Here is a 16,671-nt window from a genome sequence, read left to right as displayed (position 1 = left end):
GAACAGGTACGGCAAATGAACTTTTTGAGCTCTGCAGATGATTTGAAGTCTTTAATAATAAGAATGCACCAATATATGGAGCATTCACTGCCCAAGACATTGCGTTTTGTCTTCCGCAGCCCTGTAATCTTCATCTGTGACACTAATTGCCTTTGAGAAATCTGCAATCTAATTAAACATTTATCTTTAATACAGATAATTTCTCTACCACCAGTTTTACAATTTATATCAATCATTGGTCTTTTCCATAGTGGCAGAATTTGTGTTAACCAACTCTCTAAAGCAGTGGTGGGCAGTCCTGGTCCCGGAGGGCATGTGTTTGCAGGCTTTCATTTCAGCTCAGCTCTTTATTGGCTTAATGGGACCAATTTAACAACTACTCCCAGCACTTCATGTGCTGGTGCATTATTTAGAAAATCTACAGCCACACTAGCCCTCCAGTTCCTGCATTGCCCACCCCAGCTCTAAAGAAATTGATTGATTTCATCATCTGTTTTAATCGATATTCAGAGGCTGATTGTTTTGAAACACAATAGACACATCAGAATTGTAGCTCAAGTTGTTATATTTTCACAGTGTAATATAATAAATGCATTGTTGGTACACCAGTGTTCTCCTATAGTACCGGTTGTCTTTGGATAACCTTTGCACTCGACTATGTAAAATCTATGAAAATCGATGTAAAACTGCTGTTGTATGTTAACCGATTGTACCTTCTCCCTGCTGTTGTGTCAGGTCACGAGCCTCCTGGGAAGCCGGTATTGCTTGGTTGCAGATCACCAGAAAAGGAGACTTTCACCTGCTGGTGGGAACCGGGATCTGCTGGAGGGTTGCCTACCAACTACTCTCTATATTACAAAAAAGAGGGGTGAGTCAGTTTAAAATCTGTAATTCTGTTTTACTGGTAATTTTTCTTAAAGAAAAACACAACCATAAGCTTACTTATTTGATGGCTATTTTACACTCATATGAAGCTCACAGTTGGGTTTTTTGCTTAAACTGCAGGGCTACATTCACAATACAAATCCAGACGACACCCTTTGTTATGTTGAAGCAAATGAAATGTGGAAATAAATAACTTTTTTTCTGGCTAATTAGAAGCGTCAGTCTTCTTAAAGGGCTCTGTGAATCTTTCCCATGTTGCCCCTATTTATTAGAGACTGTTAAATAAAGTTACAATAGGGGTGATTTCAAAACTGCAGTGCCTTACAGATTTTATGTTATTTTCAGGCAGTAGGGTGTTAAGGTGTATTTATTGCAAATTCATAAATCTATCATGGATCTATCAGGTAAATCTACCTGGAGAGATTGATTAAAATTCATTTGGGTTCATATGGAGTTAAAAAATGACAGGTCTTTTCCAGTCTTAATCTGTTTGTCATGTGGGACTCTTAATTAAAAGTGAATAAATCTCTGTTCATCTGCAGTCAGGAACACAGTCAGTACAGTGTTTTCTCATTTGCGTTGTAAAGACTAACCATGCAGTAGGGCTCTTAGCTTTGCTTTAGAAAGGTTGTGACACTCCTTTTCTTTTTTAGATTTTGCATGTGGCCACTGTTTAACCAAACATATTTAATGCCAGGTGCAGACGTATGTAAATAATGAGGCTACTGGGTTCAATTACTTCGTACAATAAAATCAAAGCACGATGGAGAGATAATTCAGCTCAGTAAATCTGACAAGCTTGCTTCTTTCAAGGTGACGACAAGACATTCAATCTGTATTTATTCTAAAGTTTATGATTTTCTACAAAATGCACTACATAAATACACTATATATACATATATATAGTATGTGTATGAGTACACACATATTCATATGCATGTTTTTAAGGACAGATACGTACTGCATTGTAATAAGCTAATATTGTATGTAAAATTTTACTTTATCATACAGACCTGCTGAATAGGTTGAAAATGACAACACACCCTGCCCTTCCCCCAACACACACGTGCACACATGAGAAAGAGGAGCAAACCAGTTTGACAGCCATTCCTTATATCCAAGCAGAAACATGTTTCTATGAGTCATTTGCATGCTTAAAGTGTACAGATATCTACACCAGTTGTGCCATTCACAAATACAGTATTGTGATAGTTATAATATATGGAATGGGGAGGCCAAAACAGTATTTCATATTCAAAGACTTAATACATGTACAGTATATGCTTAAACAGACAGACTGATCAGCTTCCGGGAATGTAAAAAAACAATTCTAGCTAGTGCAAGTATCTGTATTTGGCAATGGGCCTTACATTATAAACCACAGGTCCCTTTCCAATAGACTTCTTCCATATACAAACTATGAATAAATATTCCAAAAATCTAGATCCAATTAAAAGATGTTTTGTTATATATATCTCATTTTCCATCTATCCATTTTCTAACCATTCATTCCAGTACAGGGTCATGTGGAACACTTACTGGCGCACAATGAACCTAGCCCATCCCAACAAGCAACAGGTGCAAGGCACACACAGGGGCAATTTTTAGAACCCAATTAACCTACCAGGATGTCTTTGGACTGTGGTAGGAAACTGGAGCACTCAGAGGAAACCCACACAAACACAAAGAGAACATACAAACTCCACAAAGGCAGCACCCCTGGAATTGAATCCAATGCTCCAGCGCTAAGCTGTGTTGCCTTTCTTAAATGAACAATGTACTTTGTGACTTCTGTCTACAGAATAAAAAACAGTGCAATAAATGATTTTTAACTCTTGTCATGAAGCTACAGCTATTTTACTTTATGTGCAGTGAATCCATAATGGAATGTTAAAATACCATTATATGGGACAGGAATATCATCAGTATCACAAAGAAAGCATAGCAGAAAGTGTACTTTTTGCTCCCAACTGAAAAAACTGTGGAGCGAATTACAGTGAATTACAGTTTTACGGAGACATTATTGAGAGCATTCTAAGTGACTCTTTAACTGTTTGGTTTGACATATCTGCACGTGCCTAAGGCAAACTGCAGTGTGTTTTTCACACTGTAGAGAGGGTCACCGGTTGTCATCTGCCCTCCATTGATAATCAGTACATTTCTAGAGCAAAGAAATGGGCAGGAAAGATAGCCGATGTCACCTCCAACCCAGATTCCTACTGTTTCAAAAACTTCCCTCAGGAAGACACTACCAGTCTATTAAAACTAGAACCACGTGGTATTTAAACAGCTTCTTTCCTAGGGCTGTGTTTTTGCTTAACCAGAATTCTTGATGACGTCTATTGTCTCATTTGTGGACGGCATATGTAAAATGTTTGTGCTGCACTATGTAAAACAAAGTAAATTCCTTGTACATGAAATGTACTTGATGAAAAAGGTGATTCTAATTTGCCTTGCTACTCCTATGCTCCTCCAAGATTTCTCTTTGGGAGTAACAAGATCTAAGGTAACCATCTTAAGTACTGCCTTTGTTCACATGAAGACTGAGCAAAATTTACTAGCAGGTGATAATCTAATAAACTCTAAACAGTAAAGTAATAAATGTATACAGTATCTACATCTATTGTAATCGTTATTTAATATGTCATATGTATTCTTATTATCATGCTTGTAGTTCTGTATTACTGTAAAATAAATGGAATATTTGCTGCATACAAGTTAGATCTAAGGCAGAGGTATTCAAATTTATAAGAACATGTTTATGCTTAAAAGTAAAAGTTAAGCATAAAATCACATTGTTTCAGTGGTGAAGCCTAAATAAGGTATCGGATACATAGGACAGTTGCAGGCAGGTGGGCATTGGTGACCAGAAAATAATCTTGAGTAAATCCTTTGGTAAATGTATCTTCGGTAATCTAGAGTTTTGTCAATTCTCTAGTAAATGATGCAATCTCCTTCCACTTTTCTCTGCAGCTCTGACACAGTCTATGAGTGTCCTGACTACAAGACTGCTGGAAAAAACTCCTGTTACTTTAACAAACAGCACACCTCCATATGGGTAAACTACAACATTACAGTTGTAGCTACCAATGCGCTGGGAAGGAGCTTTTCTGACCCACTGGATGTGGATGTTGCATATAATGGTAGGTTTCCTGTTTTTGTGTTTATTTATATTAATTTAAAGGGACTTTACAGTGGGTGTTTTTGCTAAAATGTCCTAGTGGTTTAGTTTAGTGAGATATAACTGTCTCAAGCAGGTGCCCTGAACAAAATATAACAATGTAAATGACATCTTTAAATATGACACTATTGGAATTAGACATTTATTTTAAAATGTTGGATGCTGACACATACATTGTTCAGACATAGTTCATACATAGTTAATGAACCACCATATTTTGTGTTGTTTGTGTTCTGTTTTTGTCATATCTCTCACCGGATTATGCCTCTGTTAAGTAAGCTTGAAAGGGATTACTTTACTAATGCTAAATTGGATCACAATGCACAGCTCATGTAGTCAGTTATGGTGCTTGGTGTATTTCTGTACAGCAGTGAACCTTGGAGGCTGACCTGAAAAATAATTAAAAAAAAAAGATTTGGAAAATTACTGACTCAAGGTGCATAGATTTAGCTGAGTTAATGCTATGAAAATGAAGATGAACAGGTTTTAAGCCTTATGAGCAGCCTGGTACTACTGTATTGTGTTTGTTAGCCTCTTATATTACAGGAAATAATAGACTGAACATTTAGGATTTGAGGAGCAATTGTGCTGAGTCCTTAGCAGATGGATGACCAAAGCAAATAAATACTGGCAATACAATCCTGAATTTGTGACGCAAATGCAGTTTTCTGCAGCCAAGTTACAGAGATTCAACAGAAAAAGAACATTTAAAAGAAAATATGAGAAAATACAAATAAATTGAAATGGAGAAAAAATGTCTTTAAAGATTAAGTTTATTTTATAAAATGCATCATTTCCTGAAAAGTAAACATACCTGTTAATAATAATAATTGTTTACACTTATATAGCACTTTTCTGGACACTCCACTCAAAGCACTTTACAGGAAATGGGGACTCTCCTCCACCACCACCAATGTGCAGCATCCACTTGGGTGCTGTTAAGAGACTGGGTGCATGACAATTAAAACAAAGAGTGACAAAATGAAAAAAATCCCATGGATTTTTAATTCCTTATTAAGTGTCCGCTTACTTGGATGTGTCTGTGATCAATAATAAAAATAATCAATCTATTTTCTAAACCAGTTTATCCAGTACAGGGGGATAGTGTGGGGGAGCACTAGGAGCGGGCAGAAGGTGGGATACACCCTGTATAGGATGCCAGTCCATTACAGGGCACACACAGACACACATACACTCACACCAGGGCCAATTTTCCCAAAAGGCAAATAACCCACACAAACATAGGAGGACCATACAAACTCCACACAGATAGTACTCTAGATCTGGAATTGAACCTAGGGCCCCAGCACTGTGTGGCAGCAATGATAACCACTGTGCCACCATAATATAAATAATAATTTATCAATTTAAATATATACATCACTTTTCATTTCAAAAGATCCTAAAACACTTTCCATATAAGGCAGATTTGAAGTTGGAGGTAGTATAAGTTTTTCCAAGATTCAAAACCAAAAGTACGTTTCTGGAGTTTTGACAGTAAAAAAAGATTCATGAACCCTTCTTATCTATCTAACATATAGACTACTGCATTATGTGTGCATTGTATTTCATATACATTTGTGTATATGAACTCAAGGCTGTTCCCTTGTCCAGGCTAAATTTTATTCAAGCTTTCTTAACAAATGCAAGCAGGTCCCAGTTTTTCTTACTTTAAATAGCACCTGTCCTCATTCTTTTCTGCTGTAAACAACATCAGTGCCTGATCCTGAGCTATCAGCAGTTCACCTCCAGCAGAGGTGATATTCCATTATCTAAGCAAGTGTGATGCCTAACCTTTATAGCCCTAGGGGCCAGTTGTCTGCTTTTGTTTGACTGGAAGCACTCAGCACCACCTTTTTTCAATAAACACTATGATTTTTTGTCTAAATAAACATTTTGTAAAGAAACATATGAAGCAACATTTTGCAATTTAAGGGCACAATATTTTTTATGCCGATGGCTTTTTCCTCTAGTCCTATTTAAAGTGTCTCCTTTAAATAAGTTTTAATTTTAAATACGTTTCAGCTCAGTAACATATCAGAAGGATCCCAATCCTTACTTAAACAACTATAAAAGTGGAAAGTGAAAGGGTAGTTTTCCATTCACGTTATGTAACTGCCTTTTGGAATATTTTACTAGAGAAGGTGTGGCTCTGAAGAACGAGCTTTGTGGTACATGTATTTTGTCCTGCATATTTTAATCAAAAAATTTTTGTTCTTCACATATGTAAATTTTATAGGTAGCTCACTATTTTATTATGTACCTAAAGAATAAAAACATGTAGTAGTCCAGTTTGAAGCAGGTGAATCTTCCAACCTTGTTGATTAGTTATTAGATGCACATACTGTAAGTCACAAGGAGTAATTTACAATTATTTCAAGGGTGATTTTGCCACTAGGTTTTATTTACACATTTTGAGGTGGAGTTGAAAATCCATTCAAGTAGGCTTTAATTAAGTTTGAAGTCTTCTTCCTTATATCTGTTCATGATGTTTGTCAAAGTAGGAAGCCTGGTAATGATCAGATTTTGAATTTTAAGTATTGGTTGTACTGTGTAATGCACTGTTGTCTCAAAACAGGCCAAATGTTACTTTGTCAATAGAAACCTCCTTAACCTGACTGCTTTAAATTAAAATTGTGCACTCTCCATTGTATCCAATTTTCAAATGGACATTCTGAAGTAGTTTTGTCTTGGAAACAAAATTATTGGAATCATTTATTCTTAGTAGCATAAAAGGACAAATTATATACCTACAATATAATCAGAGTAATGTTCATTTCACCATAGACACAAAAGGGAAAAGAAAAGCTTCTAATTCCATAGAAATAGGTGGATTGGTATTAATAGATTAATTATTCTGCTTATTCGGCCATCTTGCATCTAAATACAAACAAAAGGGTTCCAGAGATAATTACACTGAAAATCAGGTCATATTAGATACAACCTATAACATAAAAATTGACTTTTGTTTTAAATGGTTATTAGGCTGGCTATTTTCCAACTTTGCAAATTCAGTAAACACATGATTCCACCACAATTGTGTTTCGCTATGTGTCTTACAGTCCAGCCACATGCACCTGAGAACGTGACAGTGGAGTTCCAGAGCAAAGAGAACCCCTGCCTTTTGGTAAAATGGGAACCCCCTCACAAAGCTGACACCAAATCGGGATGGATCACACTTATATATGAGGTTCGAGTCAAAAGAGAGAAAGAGGACAGATGGGAGGTATGTAAAACTGTGTTTTGTACTGTGTTTGGTCGCACAATATATAGTGTTGCATTGCAAAAGATGCAGTACTGTTGTTGGTAAGGAAACATTCATTACACTGCCTAACATTCTGCAAGAAGAGGCACTTTCAGAAAGATATTGCAGTTCCCCAACCTTGTTTAGTGCATCGGCATTAGTTCAGATGGCCTTTGTTTGTAGTTTGTTTCTCAAAACCTCTAGGTGAACCAGAATTGGCATCTTGGTTGATTAAGAGTTATTTAAATCAATTTTGGGGAAAATAATTATGGAGGCTTACATGTTGTTCCTATTCATTTTTTTTATCCAAATGACATTTACATCAACTTAATGCAATACTTGATGCAATACATAACAGCATAAACTGGACTAGTGGTGTAACTAAACTAGACTTTTTTTTAGTGTTTGTCACTGCACTTTAAAAAACTAAGCCCAATTAATAATAGAAACACTCAGTGTAAGCAAAACTTCTACGAAACAATCCGTTGTGAGTTTTATTTTTCATTTGGTGTTTGTATCAATACTTTTTAATTGGAATAGAAATTACAAATTAAAATTTGAAATGGAAGGGGAAAAGAAGTTAAATTGACAGGATCAGAAAGGACAAAGTCATTCCTGTCCATGTAACTTTCTGGAAGTATAAAGCTGATAGAAATAATAGGGTTTTTGCTATATTATTTCTTTCACTGGCTGAAGATAATATTTTAGAATTTTGCATACCAAAGGTTCTTTCATTATAGTGTGTTGAGTTACAGATTTATTTTTACTCTGGCACTTGAGCTCATGTGGCTTGCAGCATATTAAGGCTTGCTGTTTTGTCACACCTGCGTCTAATCTGGCAGTGCTGATGCTTGCTTCTGGTCAGCCTGAGTTGTTTTGTGACAGACATTCATCTTATGAATTTTCAATGGTTTTGTTGTAATTTTTATTATTTTTGCTGGGGCTCTGGGTTTAATTCCAGACCTGGCGTGCTATCTGGTTGGGGTTTATAAGTTCTCAAAGTGTTAACCCTGCTCTTATTTCTGCCTGCAGTCCAGAGACATAGAGTTAGGTTAATTGGCTTCTGGGATTCTGCTTTATCTGCAACACTGTATTATTGGATAAAGCACTTACAAAATGGATGGGTTGTCTTTATTGTGGGTCAGAGGATTTGAACTCACTGAACATCAGTGCCTATGGGAATTACCACCATTAAATTAATGTTTCATGAAAAAGTAACCTCTCATTCAGTGCAGCCCTAATAACAGTTTCTATCTATACAAATTACAGATACAAAAGAAATACAAATATGAGATATTATAAGCAATTTTAAATAATGTATTTCTGGACTGTCAGCGAGTGCCTTCTCATATAAAGTCTTAATTTTATTTGAGGTCTTTAGCAATAAAATAATTTGGAGTATTTAATCCCATTATTCCTTGTGCAATACTACATCTGTATAAAAGTTAACCTTCCTTATAAAGTGATTTTAAAGCAACATACATGTATTTTTTATAATATAATATAATTATAATATATAGAATATATTATTATAATTATATATTATATTATAATAGAATAGAATAATAGAAAAGGGCAAAATAGTATTACTCCTGTTAGACTCCTGACAGTATTTCTCTGGAAAGGCAAAATTCAAAAGTAGCAAAAAATATTTTCCATGACAAAAACAATAATAAAGGATACACAACTATACATACACAACTACTTTGTCTTATTTTCTCCTGGAGAATTCTTATGTGACATAAAATTGAAAATGATTGCTAAAAGAAACAAAAGTCATTACGAAATCTCCATCTTCACTACATCTGCCATAGACCAGTACAACAACTAGATATATGGTAATGCTAGTCATTTTCTAGCTTTTAATTTTAAGATACTGCTCTTAACATACTTAAAGTTACTGTGTCTATCTTTCAAGTCACAATCCCACTAACACAAACCTACAGTTTATCTGGTTCAGGTTTATGTTTTATTAAAGAAAATCAAGTGAGAGGACACTTTTGAATGAAAACATTCTGCGGGCAGTAAGCTTTAAGCCTTATTTAGAGAGCTGACAAGACTTACATTTATTTGCAGTTTATAGTTCACAAGATCTTAAATGCCTGCAAGAACAGTCTTCACTGGATTACTGAACCATTAGCAGCCTAGACAACACTAACCTATTTGTGTACAAGATGATGTCATTTGTGGCCCAATATGTTATGTAAAACACCATTAAAATTACATCAGAAACATCTTTGCATTTCTTAGGAATCTTTGGTTAGATATCTTTCCTTTTAATACAAAGGATTCAAGCTAGATTAATGTCTTCCAAATAATAAAATATTAATACAAATAAATGGTGAGGTGGAGAAATGCTGAACTTTTTAACACTGCTGACCTTACTTGATTACCTTTCTTTTTCTCTTCTGACAGGAACACTTCGCTGGTCAACAGAAACAGTACAATATTTTCAGTCTGCACCCATGGGAGAAGTACATGGTACAAGTTCGATGTAAACCAGATCATGGATACTGGAGTGAATGGAGTTCCACTGCCTACATTGAAATCCCTGACTGTGAGTCCAAAACCAATTTATTTAGACTCAGTATGACTTACAGTACCTTGCAGCTTAATCTTTTTTTGACCTTTTCAATTAATTACCTTATGTCACTCATTATAAAATTGTATTAATACTATAATCATTTTTTTTTAATTGAATTTTTTAATGTAATAGCCTGGCTGTTAAGCTTTATATAGCTTACTCATATTGCCTTTGTTAGTGCTTCTAAGTAATACCATGGGATGCTCATTTCATAATGATATGCAAGTTAGTAAGAAGTATACTTAAAAAATGAATCACTGTGGTGCAAGACAGACTTTACCTGCAATCTCCATTTCATTAATAAATCTTAATTTTCTTCAAGGGTTATTTCTTTTGATGCATTTTCATTTGGTGAGGGATATCTTTATATAAAAGTGAAGCAGATTCAGTGGTCTAATGCACAGCTTTTCTGCAAAACTATTGTGTGTGACATGGTAAATTTGCAATATTTTTGCAATATATCTGTGTTTAGAATATATTGTGCTGGACTTATCTGCCACTGACTAGGATTTCTGTTGCAGACAAGTTAGGGCAAGAGAAAAATCTGAATTGCTAAAAGCAAACTAGCTAGGAGAAAAAAATAATATTTTTCCATGATTTGTTCTATGTTCTAAGTAGTTTAAGAATATTCCATTTTCATAATTCATTCTAAATATTTTTGTTTGCAGACATTCAAAGAGACAGATCCATGTGGATACTGATATCAATCCTGTCGGCATTTGTTTTTCTAATAGTAATATGGACAATAACTATTAAGCGGAACAGGTATGAAAAATATTGGGTTATTTCCTTATAAATTGTTAAAGTATGTCTTGAGGGGCACACCCACTCCAAAAAATAGATCATTTGCTGATTCCTCTGTTTTCTTGTTGAGTAATATATACAGTACCACTTTCACATTCACTTAATAGCATTCTGATGCACAAAATTAAATAATTTACAAATATGAAGACCAATCCAGATGCACCTTGCACCTTGATCCTTGAACTGCAGGCCCTGAGATCCTTGGTCTTGTTTCATTTCCCACTAACTGTCCATCTTACTGTCAGAGGGTGAAAGCAAGATGTGGTATTTGGTGGTCCAACACTTGCTGAAACAGATCTGAAAATCTGCAATTTGAGTCATTTTAGAATTTAAAAAACTTAAAATAGAAACCATGAATGGGTTTTTTAAATAAAAATCTAGAAATTGTGGATGCTTCCATTATTTCAAAAGGTTAGCAAATCTACAATGAATTTATGTGTTTAATGTTTATCATTTGATTATCATTTAATCCTCCGGATGCCTTTCATTGTCTTTGTCATTGCATTTAAGTGATGTTTGAAATTAATATAAGAAATTGTAATAATATTTACTTAGAGGAGATGAATGCAGATATAGAAGTGGGAAGCTGCAGCAACATCCTTTCTTTTTATTTTAGTGTGAAACGCTACCTGTTGCCACCAGTCCCTGGACCAAAGATTAAAGGATTTGATACACAGTTGCTTAAGGTATGTTTCTGACATTGCTGGGGATTGAATTATTCCATTACATAAAATAAGTGAAGAAATAACACACTTTATTATCAATAGAATAATGCTTGGAAAATCAGGAGGCTTGTCTAATATGCCAATTTGTTTTTGCAAATCATTGTTTTGTAAAACATTTGTACAAATTCTGAAAGATCAGCATTACTCTCCTTTCAATACAAATAGAAGCAAAGTAAATTCAATATGATTAATTTAGTTCAGGGATAAAATGTGCCTACTAAAAAATGGGGCACATGTTTTAATAGTCTTCCTTAACTTATGTTGCAATTTCTGAACTGGAACTGCTCAAAACCGAACAGTAGAAAAAATTAAATATCACTTATGTGTGCTAAAATTTCATATGAACAGTCATAACCAAGACCCCAATACCAGCTGGGAAGATGAACCCAATGACAAAAGAAACAGTTCAGTATCCGGCAACCAGGAATTTAATAGCCCGTTGTTTTGACATTTAGTGTAGTTGCTCAGACAGTGATGTGATATAATATTTTTCTTTGCCACTAATGCTCTGTAGAGCTCCACATTAGATACATTCACAACATTATTTCATCTTTTGTTTTTTTGCCGTGTTGTATTTAGAGTGGGAAATCTGAAGAGATGCTCAGTGCTTTGGTCAGCCAGGGTTTCCCTCCCACCAACGACTGTGAGGATTTGCTTGTGGAGTTTTTGGAGGTGGACGACAGTGACAAGAGGGAGCTGGTGATGAATGTGAAAGATCATCAGGAGTGTAAAATGAATCCAGCCAAGAGTACATCAGATAACGATTCGGGCCGGGGGAGCTGTGACAGTCATACTCTTCTCTTGGAAAAGCGCCCTGAGTCCAAGGTAACAGGCCAGGTGGACAGGAGTTTTGCACAAGAAGGCAGCCATGGCGAAGTCACAAAAGAGAGAAGTGGCAGCTTGTCTTGGAATGGGAGCCCAGGTGGGAACCTGGGCAACACTGAAACCACTAATGGGAAGACCAAGACTTGGCCAGCAGCCTTTTCATTTCATGACCATGAAAAACCATCCCACCACGTTCTCCCTGAAATCCAGAGGCCAGGATACACTACCAGCAATCTCCACTCTATGATAAGCCAAGATGACCAGCTGGAGAACAACACTGAAATCCGCCTGAGCAAAACCTCTACAGGCTACGGAAACCTACAGGACTACAGTGAATTCAATATGAAGGTCACTGGGAGCCAAATAACTGAAGCTCCTTCCTTCCCACCGTCCAAAATGGTAGAATATGTTGAGGTTCAGAAAGTGAACCAGGAGAACATCCTGATTTTGAAGCCAAAATCCAAGGAAGGACATGAGGCCTTACCACCTCAATTCACAGGGCAAGAGTACACCAAGGTGATTGGAGTTGCAAACGGAAATGTGCTTCTGCTGCAAAGGGATACAGAAACCCATATCTCTGATGAAGGTCGGGAAAGAACAGACACAGTGGAAAACCCTTGTCTTCAATGGCAGCCTGGGAAATTAGCAAACACTATCCCTGCTTCTCCCACTCAAGAGGGGTTGCAGCTTGCCCCAAATGGCTATGTGGAGACAGCCTTCAATTAACTCTTTCCGTCGCTCAAGGGAGAGGGCACCACTTCTTTTGTTGGCATGCTTATTTGTGAGGCCGCAAGTGAAAAACAAAAAAATTGTAGCACTTTGGAAAAAGAAAAGCATTTTTTCTTTGAACACCATTAAAAAAGAATGGATGTTATGGATGATTTGTGGAGACACATCTCTGAATTTGCTTCATCTGAACACATACAGAAATTCTGATTGCACCATGTTTATTTCTAGTGATCCTTCATCGTTGGCTTTTACAGTGTGATACATTAACTTAATTGACATTTTATCCCTATCGTATTCCTTAAACTGCAGCATATACCATGACATTTAATTGCCAGAAGATTTCTGAAAATAGTTTTCTTTGGAGGATTTGTGTACATTTTATGCACTGTACAATGAAACAGTATGCAATATGTGACAAATGTCTACTTTCTGAAAGAAGAAAATTGATTTAGTTCATATGTAAGTTCCAAGTAAAATGTTTGTGTGAACTTATATGCGTGTGTGTGAAAAGATGTGCAATCAAGTTCCTGATTTGTTTTTCAATGCCAGTAAAAGATTCAATAATAGATGTTATTGTTTTAGTGATCTGCAATCCTTGGTAACTTTGTATGTTTCGTTGCTAGTAACTATCCAAGTTCTGAAAGAATGAGTTCAAGAGCAGCAATTGATAAACCCCCACTGTTTCTTTCATGAGCAGAAAATTTAATTCCCGAAAAGCTTAAAATATATTTCAGTGAAACACAACACTAAATCAAGTTTGATTTTATATTTGTTGTAATTTGTTAAATTCAAATTACTCATCTGAGGTTCAGTTACTGTACTCTACTGAGCCCAACTACTACTCATCTGCTATTTACAGATTGAACAATGGTTGGTTGGTCCTCCCGTTCAGTTCAAGACGACTTTTTGCTTAATCAGAAACATTACAAAGCCATCCTCTTACTTTGAATAAAAAAACCATGCAGGTATAGTGTAGCATGAAAAAAATGGCATTACTGAGTAACAGATCGCCCTTGATCCCATAAGAAATGAAAGAAGTCCCAAGCAGGAAATAAAATTGTGGTGTTCAAAGATTGGAAAGGAAACAAGCCCCTTTTTTGTACCAGTCACCCATTATCACATCACTATAGACGCAAGTCTGGCTTACTCTAGATGTGATCACTCCCCACCCCTCCTCCATCTCCACTTCTATTCTAGAGCAGCAGCCTCTTTGTTCATTGGAGGGTGGTCAACTCTTTCAACCAGACAGAAGTCAGAGGCATTCTATGTAACACAAGGCTTGTCTCGAACTACTAAAGTATCAGTAATAGAGGCAGCATGGCTGAGACTTACTTAATAACTGAAACTACAGTGTTCTTTTCAGGTAGAATGATTTGTCTATTTCTCAGTTTTGTCTTGACACATCCAATAAAATAAATCAATTCTGAGTGTTCCAATCAAGGGAAATACCAATATTCTAGTATTCTAATTACCTTGGTTTTTATCATGATAGGTCCTGCAGGTGATGGAATATGAATGTTACTCTAGAAAACGTTTCTTGGTGTAAAGTATACATTTAAATCTCTTATTAGTATACAGTACTAATCCATATATAGTAACTGGAAACACCACAATAACTGAATAATTGGAATAAAACCAATTATGTCAAAAGCAGGTCAAGCACTGCATTCATATACATGTTGGCACACCAGAGGGAATTTTAATTCATCCTGGCATAGAAATGTACATTTACACTTACCATGAAGTGTCATAAGCCAAAAGGCACCTACAGTCTCATACATGTAGTTTCAAGATACTGTACATATAGGAAAAGGCTAACTTTTTTTTCCTGTAAGTATCTTTGTGGATTTCATTTTGCCCCTATCATGATCATTTTATGATTAGAGCTGGGAAGATGACCTGTACTTGTACAACCTTTGTTGCTAACCAGTTGGAATGTTTTTACCTGCTTTCTAGTTTCTAGGGTTGGCTCAGATATAAAAAGTTTCCATGTTTCCAGTGTTACTGTAGTGGGAGGATGACTTTAGATGTTCATGGAGATCATTTATTAATATTGACCTATTATTCAGAAACATACATATTAAAGACTTCCAAGTAATCTCACAAGTTTGGTTAATAAACACCCCATATAAATGCTCTGATACAAGCACAAAATAGCCTTTTTAAAATTGCACCAGTCCTAATTATTTAAGCAGAGACATATTGTAAATACTGCGAATAAATACAATTTTGTACTAATTTGTACTAAAAAGCTAATCAATAATTATTAAAATGACAATATTTTCAGGCATGCTATTTTAATAAATTCCAATGAACAAAAATAAATACATATACTGTATATCATTTATATTTTTTTATAAGCTTAATATACAAGCTTTGTAGGCATTTAACTCATTGATCAGACCAAGGTTGAGAACTTTGGACAAAACACTCTCAACACATTAATGTTGGAAAAGCATTTTTACTGCCTTATTGTAAATAATAAAACAAACTGCCCTAAAACACATTGCATGAGATGGTAAAGGTGATAGCACACTCTTTTTGTATAAAGGTCTATTTTTTTATTAAGAAAAGCAAAAAGGAAATGTGACTTTCCTTTGTTCTAAACAGCATTTGTACCACTTAGAGTTTAATAAAAAAGTTCCAATACCAAATGAAGCTTGGCGTCAAAAGTAATGCAGTTAAAAATCTTCTACATCCTACATCTTTTAGATTGTTAATACATTTATATAATGTGGTTGTGTATATATGTATATTAATAAATAATCTGTTCAATTTGTATATATAGAAAATGTATTTATGAATAAGAATTATGCTGTGATTTATTGGTGTTGCTGTATTGAAATGTTCTACAATCCAGCTGTACATGTACTGAAATGGAGTACACTAGGAAAAAAGCATTCCATAACCAAGCACATAGGATAAACTGTGATTATGCTGTTTGCTATAAACATGAAGTATTGCCTAGCAGAGTGCATTCAATAAAAGTTTTAGCACATCTTTAGTTGAAGCATTTACAGCTAGGTGTGACTGGAAATGAACAAACAACAAGATTTTCTAAATCGAAATCTTTGCAGGGATTTAACAAATTACAGGTAGTTTGAAGAAATCAATTAGGAAGAACGTTTAAAATGGTGCTTTACCAGAGGAATGAAATTAATTGCTTTGTAATGGTGTTTGTTTTTGTGAAATATAAGCTCTGGCTGAGTTGTAGAAGCTTCAGCATTGCTAATAGATATTTTTCATTGCCATTCTAGATTTTAAAGAGGTTAATACACTATAAGGCTAAGGGACTGATGTGTTGTCTGATGTTGTTTCCAGTAATTGATTTCAATTTGATTTTCAATGCTCCACTCGCCCAGGGTACCAAAATTATAACCAGTTGGACTTCAGCAGAAGAAAAATTGCTAGAGAAAGTACTTTGTGTTTTGGACATTTAGGACCGATATAAGTGCAGAAACAAGCAAGCAGATCACTTAACTGCATCCATTGACATTGCAGATTCAGAGCTCTGCAGACACAGTTTTCCCTAAGGATCAGGACTGGGAACCACTGTACTAAATGGGTTATTCATAGTGCATACCATCTGTTTGTCCATCAATGGGCTTTAAAATAGGGCATACTGTCATATTTAAATTATTAAATTTGTGTATAATAGTTATATTATTGTGACAAACCACCAAAACAGCCCCTT

The 16,671-nt window shown here is 35.4% G+C and overlaps 1 protein-coding gene across 1 annotated transcript in view; it reads left to right on the top strand.

Moving 5' to 3' along the window:
- Positions 1-15,631, top strand: part of prlra (prolactin receptor a) — a 35,445-nt gene extending 19,814 nt beyond the window's left edge. Inside the window, exons 3-9 of the mRNA XM_088911683.1 lie at positions 736-868; positions 3,859-4,028; positions 7,129-7,292; positions 9,726-9,867; positions 10,563-10,659; positions 11,315-11,384; positions 12,003-15,631. Of these exons, the coding sequence (XP_088767809.1) occupies positions 736-868; positions 3,859-4,028; positions 7,129-7,292; positions 9,726-9,867; positions 10,563-10,659; positions 11,315-11,384; positions 12,003-12,974 (1,748 nt within the window). The 3' untranslated portion in view covers positions 12,975-15,631. The remainder of the gene's footprint in view (positions 1-735; positions 869-3,858; positions 4,029-7,128; positions 7,293-9,725; positions 9,868-10,562; positions 10,660-11,314; positions 11,385-12,002) is intronic.
- The last annotated feature ends 1,040 nt before the right edge of the window (positions 15,632-16,671 follow it).

The sequence above is a fragment of the Atractosteus spatula genome, chromosome 3, assembly GCF_055471065.1.
Source record: "Atractosteus spatula isolate fAtrSpa1 chromosome 3, fAtrSpa1.hap1, whole genome shotgun sequence".
NCBI classification, from domain to species: Eukaryota; Metazoa; Chordata; class Actinopteri; order Semionotiformes; family Lepisosteidae; genus Atractosteus; species Atractosteus spatula.
Note: the sequence above shows the minus strand (reverse complement) of the source record. Positions and strands in the feature narration are given on the sequence as shown.